Below are 14,830 nucleotides of genomic sequence, written 5' to 3' on the forward strand. Positions count from 1 at the left end.
TTTTTTTTTTTTTTTTTCAAGATAGGATTTCTCTGTGTAGTCCCTGCTGCCTTGGGACTAACTCTAAAGACCAGGCAAGCCTCAAAGTCAGGGATCTACTTGTCTCTGCTCTCCCCTACCCCACCAAGTGTTGAGATTAAAGGCATGTGTCACCACACCCAGCTTCTCTGAAATTTTAGGTCAATGCAAATTATAAAAGCTCTGGAGCCAGTAAGATAGCTCATCAGCTAAAGGTGCTTGCTGCCAAGTCTAGTGACCTGAGTAAGACTCCTAGGACCCACATAGTAGACAATTACCAACTTTCAAAAAATTTCCTTTCATCTCCACACATCACCAGCTCTCCATCATGAATAAATACATATTTTAAAGGACAATATATAAAAGCTTTCAACAGCTCAGAAAAAACTTGAAATTAGTTATGCAAATTACAGCCTAATTTTTATCTAAGAATGCTGTCACCTCAAGCAGAAAGGAGAAAGTACATATGTTGTACATTTTCTATGATTTTATCAATACTGATCGTGAAGGTAGATTTAAAGGAAGCTAATTGGGTCATTTGCATGTTCATGCATGTGGAGCACTCTGCCACGTCATGCCTTGTCTTTGGGATCATCATATTATTAGAACCTCAGTGATAGCCAGGTGGGATATTACATGCCTTAAATCCAGCATTCTGGAAGCAGAGGTAGGGAGATCTCTGAGTTCAAGACTAGCCTGGTCTACATAGTAAGTTCCAGGCCAGCCAAAGCTACAGCGAGACCCAGTCAATATGGCCTGGGCCTCATGATCCTACCTAGGCCTTCCCCACCATGATGGACTGCACTCTCAAACCAGGAGCCAAATAAACCCTTCCTTCAAGACACTTTGGTCAAGTATTTTGTCATAGCAATGAGAAAACAATAGACTTTTAAACGTTATCTTTTGGAAAGAGTAGTATATCCAACCAGCTGAATGCACTGGAGAGGGACAGGCAACTATCCAGTGAGACAATGGCTTACAAATAAAGCATGCCTTTAACCCCAGCACTTGGGAGGCCAGCCTGGGCTACAGAGTGACTTCTAGGACAGCCAGGGCTACATAGTGAGACACTGTCTTGAAGATACCAAAATAAATAATAAAAATAAGGAATAAAGACAGGGAGGGAATCAAGTCCACAGAAAACTACTGCTAGATGTTTTTGGATGACATAATAGAGACTTTATAGTACAGAAAGACTAATACAGAAAGATGAATTTATGGTAAAAATAAAAGTCTCACTTGAAAAAAAAATTGGGCTTTACTTCTACATCATTAGAAATAAGAGCTTGCTAGGCACCAGGCCACATACTCTGTTAAATACCAACACTAAGGAGGCAAGATCACAAGTCAGAGGCCAGTCCAGCATACAGAGTGGCCCATAGAAACAAAGCAAACAGAAAAAGAAATCTTACTTTATACTGAAGTTCAAGAGCAGTTTCATAACTGTCATGCAGGCAAATACTTAAGCCTGAGAGTGTGAAGAAATGCCCTAACTGCCTACTAAAGTAATTTCACCCTAAGTAAACTCAACCACTACATTCTTTCAAAGACATGTACATGAAGCACTAGTCTTCCAAGCCAGGAATTAATGTGAAAAGTCAGAAGACCTGTGCGTGTGCTAGTTCTCTATGATCTGGGTTTCCAAGTGTTCATACCTCTTCAATACCAGCTATATTGTTCACAGCCAGTTTCTTTAGTGAACTCTGAAGCTTTTTGTCATCAGCAGTAGCTGTCCTATGTACCACCTTCTTCTTCCTGCGAGCTGTACCCTGGAAAATAATCAGACAGAGGTGTTACTAAGCATAACAACTGGCTACAGCAACCACATCCTCCTGGCCACAATCTAAACTTCACATGGAGAAAACTAACCAAATAGCAGTGATTAACAAGACCACAGAGTTGAGATATTCAGCCAACAACTAAAGGGCAGTTGTCAGTTATTACTCCTTTTTAATGTCTAGATTTTATCATTCCAGTAAATTCTGTTTCAAAATCCTGTTTGTTAATTGAACAGACTGTATAACTCTAAGGCCATTTAGTATGCTTAATAACAACTTTCTAGCATTGTATACTTTCATAGAATCCCTGACAGCCCCTGCCAATAAAGTCTAAGGATGGTCTGAAATCTCAGGAACTACTACATATTGAGAATTAAATTCCTATTACTGAGTTCTCCAGAGTCTAAGAATCTAGAAATGAGAACATCAAGATTTTACTTACAATCCTATATTATAATTTAAAAAAATGTCACCAAGTACTTAAATAGATCATTTCAAACAGGGTAAAGATAAGAAACAAACAAAACAAAACAAAATGGTAAAAGAACAAAGCACTGTCTTCCTAGAAATGAGACCCACGATCAGGAAGGAAAGATCCAAGCAGAACCAAACAAGACGGAACTTGTAAACTGCTCTTCTAGACAGAGAGGGGTGCCCATGTGGCCAGAGCAGAATGAATAAAGAGGAAGGGAGAAGGAAATGAAATCAGACAGGCACACAAGGGCCACACCGTGTAGATTAGAATCTCACTTACTCTCATTATAACAGGAAGCTACTGACAGTTCATTTGACCTGTTTACTCCCATCTAAGGTTGCTACATGAAAACTGGACCTGGAGGCTATGAGACCAGTCAGGGGCTAGTGCACAAATGCGGTGAGAGATGAGAGCTGTGGTAGTGCCTGAGGATGGTCAGAATGTCACGAGACAGAAATAACTTGATGGGTTAGATGTGATATATGATGATAAGTCAGAATTTTGGCCTAAAGTTAAGAATTATAACCATTTACTAAGTCAGAAAAAGTTAATTTCTCTACTGATAACTAGAAACTCAGCAGTGGAGATATTGCTCAGTGGTTAAGAGCACTTGTTACTCTTCAAATCCTAGCACCCAGTCAGGAAACCCACAATTGCCCATAACTCCAGCTTCAGGGTCCCAATGCCCTCTTCTGGCCCCTGATGATACCAGCAGGCACAGTCACATACACAAAATATATTCAGAAAAATACATTTTCCATTAAAAAATATTTAAAATAATGGATTAATTTTCTGGGTCAGTTTTAAAAAAAAAAATGTAGCCAACATCAGAGCTGAAATACTACCAAAAGCCTAAGTTTCTGAAAGAAAGAGTGACCGAAAGCAAACAGGGTCTTTGTCTCTTAATAGCTCCTGCAGAGGTCCTCCGGGACTTCCAGAAGAAAGCTGGGTTCTCTCTTAGCAATCCCAGCGGGAGAAAAAAGCTCTGGTTGCAAAGGCTCTGCTGACACTCAGTTGTAACAGATCATTCTTCACAGAGATGGGCATTTACTTGTGAAGCATTCCTAACTCAGGGCTAGCTTAGTTGCTTGCTCTACATTTTTGTTTTGAGACAGCGTCTTGTTATCTAGTGAGGCAGTCTGTAATTCAGTGTGCTGTGATTACAGGGTGTGCCACCATGCAGAGCTACTCTATAGAAAGAGTACTTCAACTAAGTTACCTATAATCCCAGCATGCAAAAATGCAGAGGCAAGATTGTTTAAAAGTTTGAGGCTAAAGCCGGGCAGTGGTGGCGTACGCCTTTAATCCCAGCACTTGGGAGGCAGAGGCAGGCAGATTTTAGTGAGTTCAAGGCCGACCTGGTCTACAAAGTGAGTCCAGGACAGCCAGAGCTGTTACACAGAGAAACACTGACTCAAAAAAAAAAAAAAAACAAAACAAAACAAAACATCTGGAGAGCAGCTCAGTGGATGAAAGCACCGGCTGCTCTTCCAGGGCTAACAAGAAAAAAAAAAGGTTGAAGCCAGTCTAGTCAACATATCAATTCCTGAGCAACATGGACTTTAGAGACTGTTCCCTCCTATACTCCCCCCAAAACCCNAAAAAAAAAAAAAAAAAAAAAGGTTGAAGCCAGTCTAGTCAACATATCAATTCCTGAGCAACATGGACTTTAGAGACTGTTCCCTCCTATACTCCCCCCAAAACCCAAAAAGTTCAACATGTCTATAGATCTTACAGTCCACAAATACGAGTTCCTTATCTTCTAGATTTTATACTTGGTTAACACCACAGTCCCACATTAAATAAGAGCCTGGGAAACCCTCAATTCTTCTCTATGCCCTTCATCTCCCCACACCCATCTTTCATTAAATTATGTCAGTCCAACCCCTAAATTTGTGTACCATGCTGTAAGCAACAGCTTCTAGACTGTTCTCTATTTGATCCCATTTCATCCCATTTTTCACATTGCAACCAGTTCTAAAATGGTGAAGCTGGCCTCAAACTCAGAGAGCCTGCAAAACCCTGTCCATGTGGGTGGGGGCTGGAGAGATGGCTCAGTGGTTAAGAGCACTGACTGTTCTTCCAAAGGTCCTGAGTTCAATTCCCAGCAACAACATGGTGGCCCACACCTTTTTTTTTTTTTTTTTTTTTTTTTTTGGTTTTTCGAGACAGGGTTTCTCTGTGTAGCCCTGGCTGTCCTGGCACTTTAATCCCAGCACTCGGGAGGCAGAGGCAGACGGATTTCTGAGTTCGAGACCAGCCTGGTCTACAGAGTGAGTTCCAGGACAGCCAGGGCTACACAGAGAAACCCTGTCTTGAAAAAACAAAATAAATAAATAAAAGTTGTCCACTGCGTATGGATAAAATCCTGAGCTCCTTGGAATGGCATATAAAAAGTATGATGGAGCCCAAACGACTGGTCACCTCATCGCTAACTTTCTCTCTATCCATTGTATACTCTAAACTAGCCATACCAAACTAAAGCTAGCAGTGTCAAGCTCTAATCTCTCTCAGCACTCTATGTGCGAAGGCACAGAGGCAAGTGATACCCCCTATTTTAGCCTAGCTCTCACTAGCTCTTTCATTTGCTGGTCTAGTGATTAGATTCTTATTTATCCTTTAAGTCCCAGCATGACTCTCCTAAATTAAACACTTTGTTCTTCATTACAATACTTGCTATTCTTCATTGTACTTATGAGCATGACTCTCTTCTATGCTGAGCTATGTCAATGTCAAAAGCAAGAAACGTGCCGGGCGTGGTATTATTTACTATGCCTGGTACAAACTAAGTATTCAGTTAACAGTAGATAAATTTATGCATGTACCAACCACTACATTAAAAATAGATAATTATGGGACTGAGGATATGACTCAGTAAATCAAGTACTTGTGCCAAACCTAAGGAACTGAATATGGGCAACCAACATAAAAATTAAGGACGGCAGTGTACACCTGTAACCAAGCTGAAAGGTGGAGACAGAGGATTTTAGAAGTTCACTCACCAGCCAGTCTAACTAAATTAGCAAGCTTTAGGTTCAGTGAAAAACCATCTCAAAAAAAAAAAAGGTGGGACTGGTGAGATGGCTCAGCAAATTAAAGCCTGTTAACTTTAGTTCAATCCCCAGAACCCACATGGTGGAAGGAGAGAACTGACTCCTGCAAACTGTGCTCAGATCTGTGTGTGTGTGCATGCACACATTACATATATATATAATTCATATTTTATATATATATACATACATATACATATATATATATATGGTATTAAGCAACAGAAGATATATAATGCTTACTTATGACCCACACACATGCCATGTGTCCATAAGCATACACGTGTATATATATACATATCAATGCACATACACACACACTAAATAGATAAATAAATGTAATTGTGATGGAGTCATCAGTCCCTTCCAGGTCTTACCTAGTTGTTACAAAACTACATGTTTTGTAACATGTGCTACAATGTGACCATTGTGGCTATCCCTGTGTTAATATTAACTGACATCATCCAACTTTATCAGAGAAAAAGTACTAGTGGGGCTGGTGAGATGGCTCAGCTGTTAAGAGCACTGACTGCTCTTCCAAAGGTCCTGAGTTCAAATCCCAGCAACCACATGGTGGCTCACAACCATCCGTAATGAGATCTGACACCCTCTTCTGGTGTGTCTGAAGACAGCTACAGTGTACTTACATATAACAATAAGTAAATCTTAAAAAAAAAAAAAAAGTACTAGTCACTTCTTCCCTTCTCCCTCTATGTTTATGCTCAAGATCTGTGGTTATGATCAATTAAAAGCATGGATAAAACCTGTTATATATTGTCCTCTCTGCCTTTTCTACATATCGATCCATGTATGAAGTAAGTATTGTTCTTTCTCTTCTTGCAAATATTGCAGTGTGCAAAGATGAGGGTACATACAGTATTCTCCTTGAGCCTTGGACCACAAATAAAGGGAAAACAATCCCTGCATGTGGGAAATGGAAAACAGGAAACCCTACGAAGCAGCTGGCAAGAGATTCTGTCTTGATATATAACATGGAGAATGAATGAGAAAAACTCCAGCCCACATCACCCATGGGCCTCCACATGCATGTACACTTTCATATGCTCAAATGCCCACATATATTTATACACACAAAGACACACACACACAAAATAAAAAGTTGAGGATTCAAACTAAGGGGTCCATTTTCATGGCACCATCGGAGAGAAGCATCTTCTAGTTACCTGCTTTAGATCTAGACAAATTCCCATCACACAGCAATGTGGTCTGGTTTTAATCACTGAAAAGATTCTGGACTGAAGGACCACCGTACACAGAAGTGATACTATCAGGCAATCACATGTTCTCCTACTAGTTTGTTTTACACCACACTCACCTTGCCCCCTATCCGGACCTGAGCTTGAAGTTTGGCTAACTTTTCTTGATTCATGCTGTTGTTAAATCTAGGGGAGGAAAACAGATTTGTTAAATTCACTGCTTTACCAAGTTAAAAAATCATTTATACAAACAAGAATTTTGCTTCACTGAGTTAATATAATATCCACTAACATCAAGGTCATATCAATACCGTCTCTATTCTTAATAAATAGTGGTAACTTGTTCTAGCTCCACAAACCAACTTTTAAAAAAAATTAAATACCACATGAGAGTCAAATATACAAATAGCAAATGAATGGGATTCAAAGTTGCCTATTTAAAGATTCATTCTTTAACACATGACTCAGCTCTCTGGCATTCAGAAAAACCTAACCAATTATGAAATCTCTTCAGGAAAGCAGGCTTTTTCTTGCAGAGACTTTCACAGCAGAGAACAGTTACCAAATGTTATTAGCAAAACCTTCAAATAGATCATTTTCTCTGGAATCACACTCTGTATTTCTTTTAAAGAATAAGTATGGCACACACAAAAAAGGCTAGGCAAAGAAGAAATTGAATAATGGAGTTGTCAGGCTGTCAGCAAACAAGTCACGTCCTCTATTCAAGGTCAGATGTGTTAATAGTGGGAAGCTACCAGATTTCCAAATACTCACTGATTCTGCAGCACCCCAGTTCATTCTAGACCTTGCACTGATAATGTCACACTCAACAAGATATTATTGCATCAGCGGTAAAATGCCTCACTGTACTATTTGACAAAGATCAAATAGTATCTTGTTACATTTGTATCATGGTTACATTAAGTTAGTGGGGCAAGACAAAAAAATGAGCTATGCAAATTTTGACCTTTGAAGATTCTAAGGACATTCTAAAATCATGAATTCTAGTCTTGACAGTGACACTCCTGCTTTGGAAAAGAACATACCAAGCACTAAAAACAAAAGCTAATTTAACAGTCTTGTTTGACTTGTTCTGTGGCTTAACAGATCATTACTGAGATGTGAAGGAGGGAATAAGGGAATAGGCTATTATTAAACTTCTTTTTTTTCCCTAATTCTAACTTTGTAATTGCATCATTCAGATGATAAGGATCCTGTTTTTTACATTTGAAAGAAGAAAAAAAGAAGACTCAAAGATCATGTAAATTACTAACCATTCTGTACAGAAGCTGAACGTAAAGAACTGACCTGTATATATCACAGCTGTAAGGCTGAATCCATTTCACAAACAAAAATTAGAATCTATGGCTTCTCCCTTTGTTCAACATTGTATCACAATGGTCAAGCAGGTAAAAGCTTTTGCATGGGAGTTGTGTGTAGAATCCAAACAGTCTTTTAGGTGTGTGCCAATCTTAGCTGTGCAGCAGACTGAAATGTGCTGATAGAAACCTCAACCTTGCATTCAAACATCCATAAAAGAGCTACAGTGAAATAACACAGCACTTAAGGAATTTCTTGCAAAAAGGAGGTCAGGAGAGAATATTAAAATTAAGCACAGGACCAGCCCTTTGTGACTATTTTGCATTTTAGGTAACATTCCTAAAGAAAAGAGTTGGCAGTTGGAAAGATAAGACAAAAAGTCCAGACTTATTTGAAGCAAAAGCAAAGCCCAAATTAACTCTTTCTTATGGTGTAAATGAAAGAATAATTCCATTTCAGGTGGTCAGTATAACAGAATTAAGAAATCTTATTCCTAAGGAGTATTTTAGGGAAAAGACATAATTTTAGGGCACCTAGAAGCTTAAAGTAGCAGGGGAAGGAGAAATATGGCCTTTTGTCCAACAGTAAATTGGGCTGTGTAGGATTCTAATAGGAAAAGATATTTAGACTCAGCCTGAGACCTAAAAGGTCACCTGGTTTAATCCCTACTTAATATCTTTAATGTACCTGTCATTCTTGTTTCAAGTGTGAGGTCATTTCAGATACCTGTTAGTGCAGCAGGGCATAAATTATAAACAAAATTGTTAGCTGCCTGGAAGGCCTGGAAAGTTCCTCTCTGTGTCCCAAAGGGAGAAATGACTTTCAAGGGCCACATGATCACTGAGTGGAATATTCACAAATCCTTTTTGCACTTTTCTCAAGGACTTCCGAAAAGAGTATACAGAGATGAATCAATATTTATTGGATGCCCAAATTATAAGCATCCAGGTACTTTAATCATGTTTACACAAAGATAAAAATAATTTGAATTTTCAGCCCTGACTTTTTATGTGAGGTTTTACCACTTAGGGCTTTGGAAAGGTATTTAGCTTCTTTGTACTTGTGTTTCTCCCGCATTAAAAAAACGTATACCATCACATACTTTACTGAGTTGAAGGCTAAAGCATAGATTATCAAGTTCAGGTACGACACTCAGTAGTTGGTAACTATTGTTACCATTCTTCCAGAGGGCCACTAATTAGGTATAATGAAAGAACGTGGGAACGGAAGTTGAAACCGCCATTCACCAGCTGTGTAACACTGTGCCTGGTGATCAATCATCAGGCAGTGTGAAGAGGTTATAAGGATAGGTAACTGTCTCAAAATTAAGAGAGACTTGTAAACAAACACTTCCATTACAAAGTGAAGAGCGCTGCAACCTAGTTCGGCCCCAAGAGCTTGGTGGCCGGGTGCTAACCTCAGTTTGGGAGGAGCAAAAGAGATGACAACAGATTTGCTGCTCAAAGCGTCTGACACTGTGGTTGTGAATAATGAGTGATGGGACGAGGAGGGTTCTACCCTCCTGGGTCTGGACCTGAGCGGCCCGAGCCCGGGCCCGGCTCCTCCACAGCGGGCGGTGGTGCTGGGGACCTTCCCTCAGGTGCCGACCCCCAGCTGCGCCGCCCGTAACCGACAGGCCCGGCCGGCCGCCTCCGCCCCCACTCGCCGCGCCACGGCGGAAGTGGCAGCCGGAGCGGACGGCGGGTGTCGAGAGGGGAGGGCGGGGGGAGACCGTGCGCAGCGGCCGGAGGCCGTGGGGTGGCGGGCCCGCCGGGGGTCTCACCTGCAGCGGGGAGGGTCCTCCAACACCAGCACGCGGCAAGAGCAAGATGGCTGCCTCAGCTGAGACAGAGAAAGACCGCGGCGGCAGTGGCGGCGGCGGCGGCGGGAGAGGTCCACGTGACGCACGGCCCCGCCTCGACCGCGGGAGGGAGGCGAGGTGGGGATGGGTACGGCAACCGCGCGCCTGCCTCCCGACTACAAAGCCCAGCATGCCTCGCGCACCTCACTATTCTGATTGGCGGCCGGGGACGGGGGCCGCGCTGCTTCCTGGAGGAGGCGGAGGTCCCCTCGGCGTCCCATTGTGTCTGCGCTTACCTTTTGTCTTGGTCTTAACAGAAGGGTGGTGTGGGGTCTAGTTCGGGTTGTACACTTTGGATGTCCTTCACTAAGCATTGAGCTCTAATGGACTCTCATCAGGAGGGAAAGTCGGCAGTTGACTTGTTAGGTAGTAACTCGACCCAAGACAAAAAGCAACAGACTTAACGGAAAGAAGCTTTACACTTTACGTGCTTGAGGTGACTTATGTCCCAGTTCCCTCGGACTACCTCGTCAGTTGTGCAATAAAAGGCCCCAAGCATGGTTTTCTTGGACCTTATGTCAGTTGGTTGCATCATGCCTGAGTGGAAGTCGTGCGGATGCGAGTGTGTGTGTGTGGGTGGGTCCAGCGCTTCTCCAAAGTGCGTGCCTGCAAGACACAGACGCGTGCACAGCGAAACGGGCTTACCGGGTCTCTTTGGAATCCCAAACAGAAATCTAACAATGAAATGCTGTTGTCCAGTATTTTTAATTTGTGCGAGGGGGCGGGAAATTCCAAGCCCTCTGTTGTGATAGGCTGATCTCAAAGATAATAATTTGCATTTTGAATAGTGTAGTGGTCCATTGGAGGGAGGGGCTAGGTCACACGTAATTAACAACGGTTTTCCCGAACCTTTCCCCAGCCCTCACCAATTCGGCCCACCTCATCCGGCACTGTCTCTAAGCCTGGAGATCAAGGACTGAGGGAAAGCAAACTCGAGATGTACTCCCCCATCCTTCTACGTGATCTGCACCTTTAAACTTACTCCATTCCAAAGCGGACCCTCGAGGCACCGCCCACATCCGTCTAACATCACTTCCTTCAGTGTTTGGCGAGAAAAAAAATCTGGGAATCCGAGGGGTTGGGCTGAGCGGCGATAAGGGGGCAGAGCGGAGCTTCTGCTGGAAATCCTGTGTTCCCTCAATCCGGTGGCTCTGTGCAACTACCACCGTGGAGATGTCGCTTCGTTTCGGTGCCACCTGTTTGCTGAGCTTCAGTTTCCTGCTCCTCATCACTTCTTCAGACGGACGCACTGGGCTTGGAAAGGGTCAGACCTCATTCTTACCGTAATCTTTACGGACCCCGGGCCTTCTTAACACTTTATTTTCTCACTGTATCTTAGGCCACTTTAGATTCCTTTTTATCTAACCCCAACTGCTTTTGGGGATTTCTTGGGGGTCAGGAGTACCAGGTCCGGGAGAGGGTCTAAGAGAAGGAAGTTGTACTTGAGGGCACTCTTAATTCTTGGGTTTGGGAAGATATGGCCCTTAAATTAGGACTAGGTTGTTTAAGAGTCCATTCATGTGTCATATTAGGCGCTTGGGACGCCTCCAGGAACCGTCACCTTCCCGCCAGAAGAAAAAGGGTCGCTGGTGACCTGTAGTGGTCGCTTGAGTCTGAAGATTCCTCACCACATTCCCCCGTATCCCCCAAGACCCGGTTCCCTATTCCCCCAGGAGATGCAGAAAAAAGAGCAAATGAAAGGTAGACCTTTTGCTAGGTCACCAACAGTTGGTTTTGGTGTGTCTCAGCTAGTGTGTTGGAAGAAACTGATTTCTTTAGAGCGATGGATCAGTGGTTATGAATGAAGGTTAGGAAGTAAGGACCCCTAATTCCGTGTATTACCAGCTCTATTTCTAAGCTTGAACACCTCATCAGTTGGGTTTTTTGTTTGTTTGTTTTGGCAGCTGAATTGACTAACTGGTTGAGTTATAAATGGATTCCAGCCCTGCTTTGACTGATTTGTGTTATGACCTTTACTGTATGGGATTTTTCTGATGCTGGTGGTGTGTGTGTTTCAGTGTGGTATCTGCCCACCTGTTTTCTGGTACACATGACTAGGCCATAAGAGGATGTTGGGTGTTTTCCTCTTCTGCTTGTTCTCCACCTTATGAAACAGCCCCATTGAATTTGAGTTCACCATTTAGGCTAGAGGAGCCGTGTGTGTGTGTGTGTGTGTGTGTGTGTGTGTGTGTGTGTGTGTCTGTCTGTCTGTCTGTCTGTCTGTCTGTTTGTTTAGGTAAATGTGTGGCCCGAGCTGGAGGTGCAGGCAGTCTTGAGCTGCCTCTAACATGGGAACTGAACTTGAGTCCACTGAAGAGCAACAGCGTCTTTTCACTGGTCCATTTCTCCAGACCCTATTTGTTTGTTTGTTTGTTTGGTTGGTTTTTCAAGGCAGGGTTTCTCTGTGTAGCCCTGGCTATCCTGGAACTCACTCTGTAGACCAGGCTGGCCTCGAACTCAGAAATCCTCCTGCCTCTGCCTCCCGAGTGCTGGGATTAAAGGCGTGCGCCACCACTGCCTGGCTGTTTGTTTTTCGAGCTCTTTATTTTTACATTCATTGGTGGGCAATGAGACTGAGTGGAAATTAAATGAGTCACCTCAGTTCAGTATTGATTTTTGATCATCAGCCGTGTTTTGATCATTGACTCGGGTACTAGAGACATGACAATGAAGAGGACAAACGAGGTTCTTGCTTTCATTGGGTATATATTTAAGTCAGAGAGTGAAATAGGATAGATCTACGACAGATTAATAAAAGAATTTCAGCTTATATAATACTGTGGTAGACTGGGAAGTACAGACTGAGGAGGGTAAGGGAGCTGGCATTTACTTGAATTAGGAGGGTGAGAAAAAGCTTTTCTTTCTTTCTTTTTTGTTTTGTTTTGTTTTTTCGAGACAGGGTTTCTCTGTGTAGCCCTGGCTGTCCTGGAACTCACTCTGTAAACCAGGCTGGCCTCGAACTCAGAAATCCGTCTGCCTCGCCTCCTGAGTGCTAGGATTAAAGGTGTGTGCCACCATGCCTGGCAAAGCTTTTCTTTCTTTCTCTTTCTTTTCTTTTTTCTTTTGAGAAAGAAGTTTTTCTAAGGTGATATGTGGATTTCTGCCTATGAAGGAAGTGCTGAAAACTGCACAGTGGGTCCTATTAGGTCAAAATGATCCAAATACTGATGATCCTATTGTAAAACAGGCCGCTGTGTATTTAGAATAGAACTGTATGTACAGAGGGAGACTGGAGTGCTAGGGTGTATGCAGAGCTGAGTTTCAATGTATTCTGCCAGTGACCAGACAAGATGCCTGTGACAAGTAGCTTAATCTCTCTGCCTCTGTTCCTCAGCTGCAAAATGGGTGTGACTGTTACCTCAGACACTCAACACATAACATACATACCCTGCTCAATCGACTGTTGAATGCATATAACATTATGAAGTGTTGTGTATCATTTCTTTGTCAGGCAGTCAATACTGTGTTATTCAATTAGCATCATTGCCTAATAAACAACTCCAAAATATATTGAAGCCTTGAATCCCAGGACTGGAGGTAGAAGCAGGTGAGCGGATCTCTGTGAGTTCCAGGGAACCCAAGTGGAAGAGCTAGTTTGTGATAATTGAATGAAAAAGCAAAAGACGTGTGAAGTGTCACACACTTGAAAAAGATCGAGTAAGTGAAATATTGTTATTATTTCCCCCATTGAGGAATACTTGCTTGTTTCTAAAAGGAATTAATATTATTTCAAGTGTTTGTCTTGTGTGTTGTTTATGTATAGATTCTTTGGACATAAGAAATATACTCGCCCCACCTAAAAAAAGTAAAAAGTACTACCTGAGGCAGGAAGTCCTGAAAATTTTGATGAGTGTTGTTTCTTCCAAAATGTCTAAAGAGCTCCTCCAGCTCTTTCTAGAAGATTCCTTGGAGGTTTGCAGAGAGGAAACAATGGGTAGCCCTCCCTCCCCTCCCCTACAGTTTTCATTATGAAGAGGAAGCACGCTGGTGTGGAATAGTGTGCACTAGGCTGGAATTATTAGGCCTAGATTTTAATCTTGGACAGGCCATGTAGCCAGCCATGGTCTTCCCTAGTGACCATTTATTGAGTGAGAGTTGAACTAGGAATGTGTCCTAAGGGCCCCGCAGCTCTAACATTCCAGTGTCCGAAAACACGCTCATTATTCTCAGTAGACTAGAAACTTAACTCCATCACCTGGAAAGAAGTATGGTTGCTAGCATTTCCTTCCTCTCTGCTAGCTTCCAGGCACTGATCTGCCTGCGTATTTTTTTCATACATAGTAACTATGAGGTGGGTAATATTTTTATTATCATCCCATTTCACAGATGAAGAATTTAAAATGAAACATTAGAAGTTAACTAGTAAGTCGAGAGCAGGAAGATGAATCCCCAGCCCATGTCTTTACCCAGTGCACCACTCTGGCCTCCCATGCAGAATCTAGAAAGAGGCCATTCATGTGCTCTCCCGCCTGTAATAGAAATAGATGACTTCAGTCTCTGGAATTCAAAGCTGGCACAGTAACACTTACGCTCCATGTCCCCTTTACAGCCACAGTCACTTCATGAGACAGATATTTTTGTTAGCTATATTTAACATTTGCGCAGATGGTAGAAAGGCTGCCTTCTGACAGAGACTTCACTTGGCTACACTGTTACTCTACCTTCCAGGTACAGTGTTGCCTAACTCAGGCCTGGCTGCCAGCTCTGACATCTGACCTTTCCTTATTTAGGTTTCACCAGCTGGAGCCTGGGGAGTTTTTCTGTTGTCTTTAAAACAATCTTTAGGAAGAAGAGCTTGGACACCGACATAAATACTGTGTTTAGAACTGACTTTTCCTGTTTTAAATATCGTCTTGGGTGGGGAAAAAGAGCTGTTGATGTGGGAACCTTTAGCTTCCTTTGCAGATGGATGGCATGAACTGCCTTGCAGATAACACCTTAGGAAACTGCACTGTCTGCAGAGGCTCCGTGCTGCCCTGGCCAGGAGAATAGCTGTTTAAAACTACCTGTCTAAGTCATCTTTCAAGAGGAAAGGGAGGCCGGGCGTGGTGGCGCACGCCTTTAATCCCAGCACTTGGGAGGCAGAGGCAGGCGGATTTCTGAGTTCGAGG

The 14,830-nt window shown here is 42.7% G+C and overlaps 2 protein-coding genes across 5 annotated transcripts in view; one reads left to right on the forward strand and one right to left on the reverse strand.

The window, feature by feature from the left end:
• The window catches only part of Btf3l4 (basic transcription factor 3 like 4), a 16,975-nt gene extending 7,201 nt beyond the window's left edge, over positions 1-9,774 (reverse strand). Inside the window, exons 1-3 of one of the 4 annotated variants that reach the window (XM_029476136.1) lie at positions 9,637-9,774; positions 6,658-6,718; positions 1,674-1,787 (exon numbers count right to left, since the gene is read on the reverse strand). In XM_029476136.1, the coding sequence (XP_029331996.1) occupies positions 1,674-1,787; positions 6,658-6,711 (168 nt within the window). In that variant the 5' untranslated portion in view covers positions 6,712-6,718; positions 9,637-9,774. Of the gene's footprint in view, positions 1-1,673; positions 1,788-6,657; positions 6,725-7,846; positions 8,306-9,275 lie in introns of those variants that run through there. The other 3 variants (XM_021160079.2, XM_021160077.2, XM_029476135.1) reach the window with 3 other exon arrangements.
• A 961-nt stretch (positions 9,775-10,735) lies between these two features.
• Txndc12 (thioredoxin domain containing 12) overlaps positions 10,736-14,830 on the forward strand; it is a 28,356-nt gene continuing 24,261 nt past the window's right edge. The window contains exon 1 of the mRNA XM_021161089.2: positions 10,736-10,983. Coding sequence (XP_021016748.1) covers positions 10,893-10,983 — 91 coding nt within the window. The 5' untranslated portion in view covers positions 10,736-10,892. The remainder of the gene's footprint in view (positions 10,984-14,830) is intronic.

Source organism: Mus caroli, chromosome 4 (assembly GCF_900094665.2).
Source record: "Mus caroli chromosome 4, CAROLI_EIJ_v1.1, whole genome shotgun sequence".
NCBI lineage: Eukaryota > Metazoa > Chordata > Mammalia > Rodentia > Muridae > Mus > Mus caroli.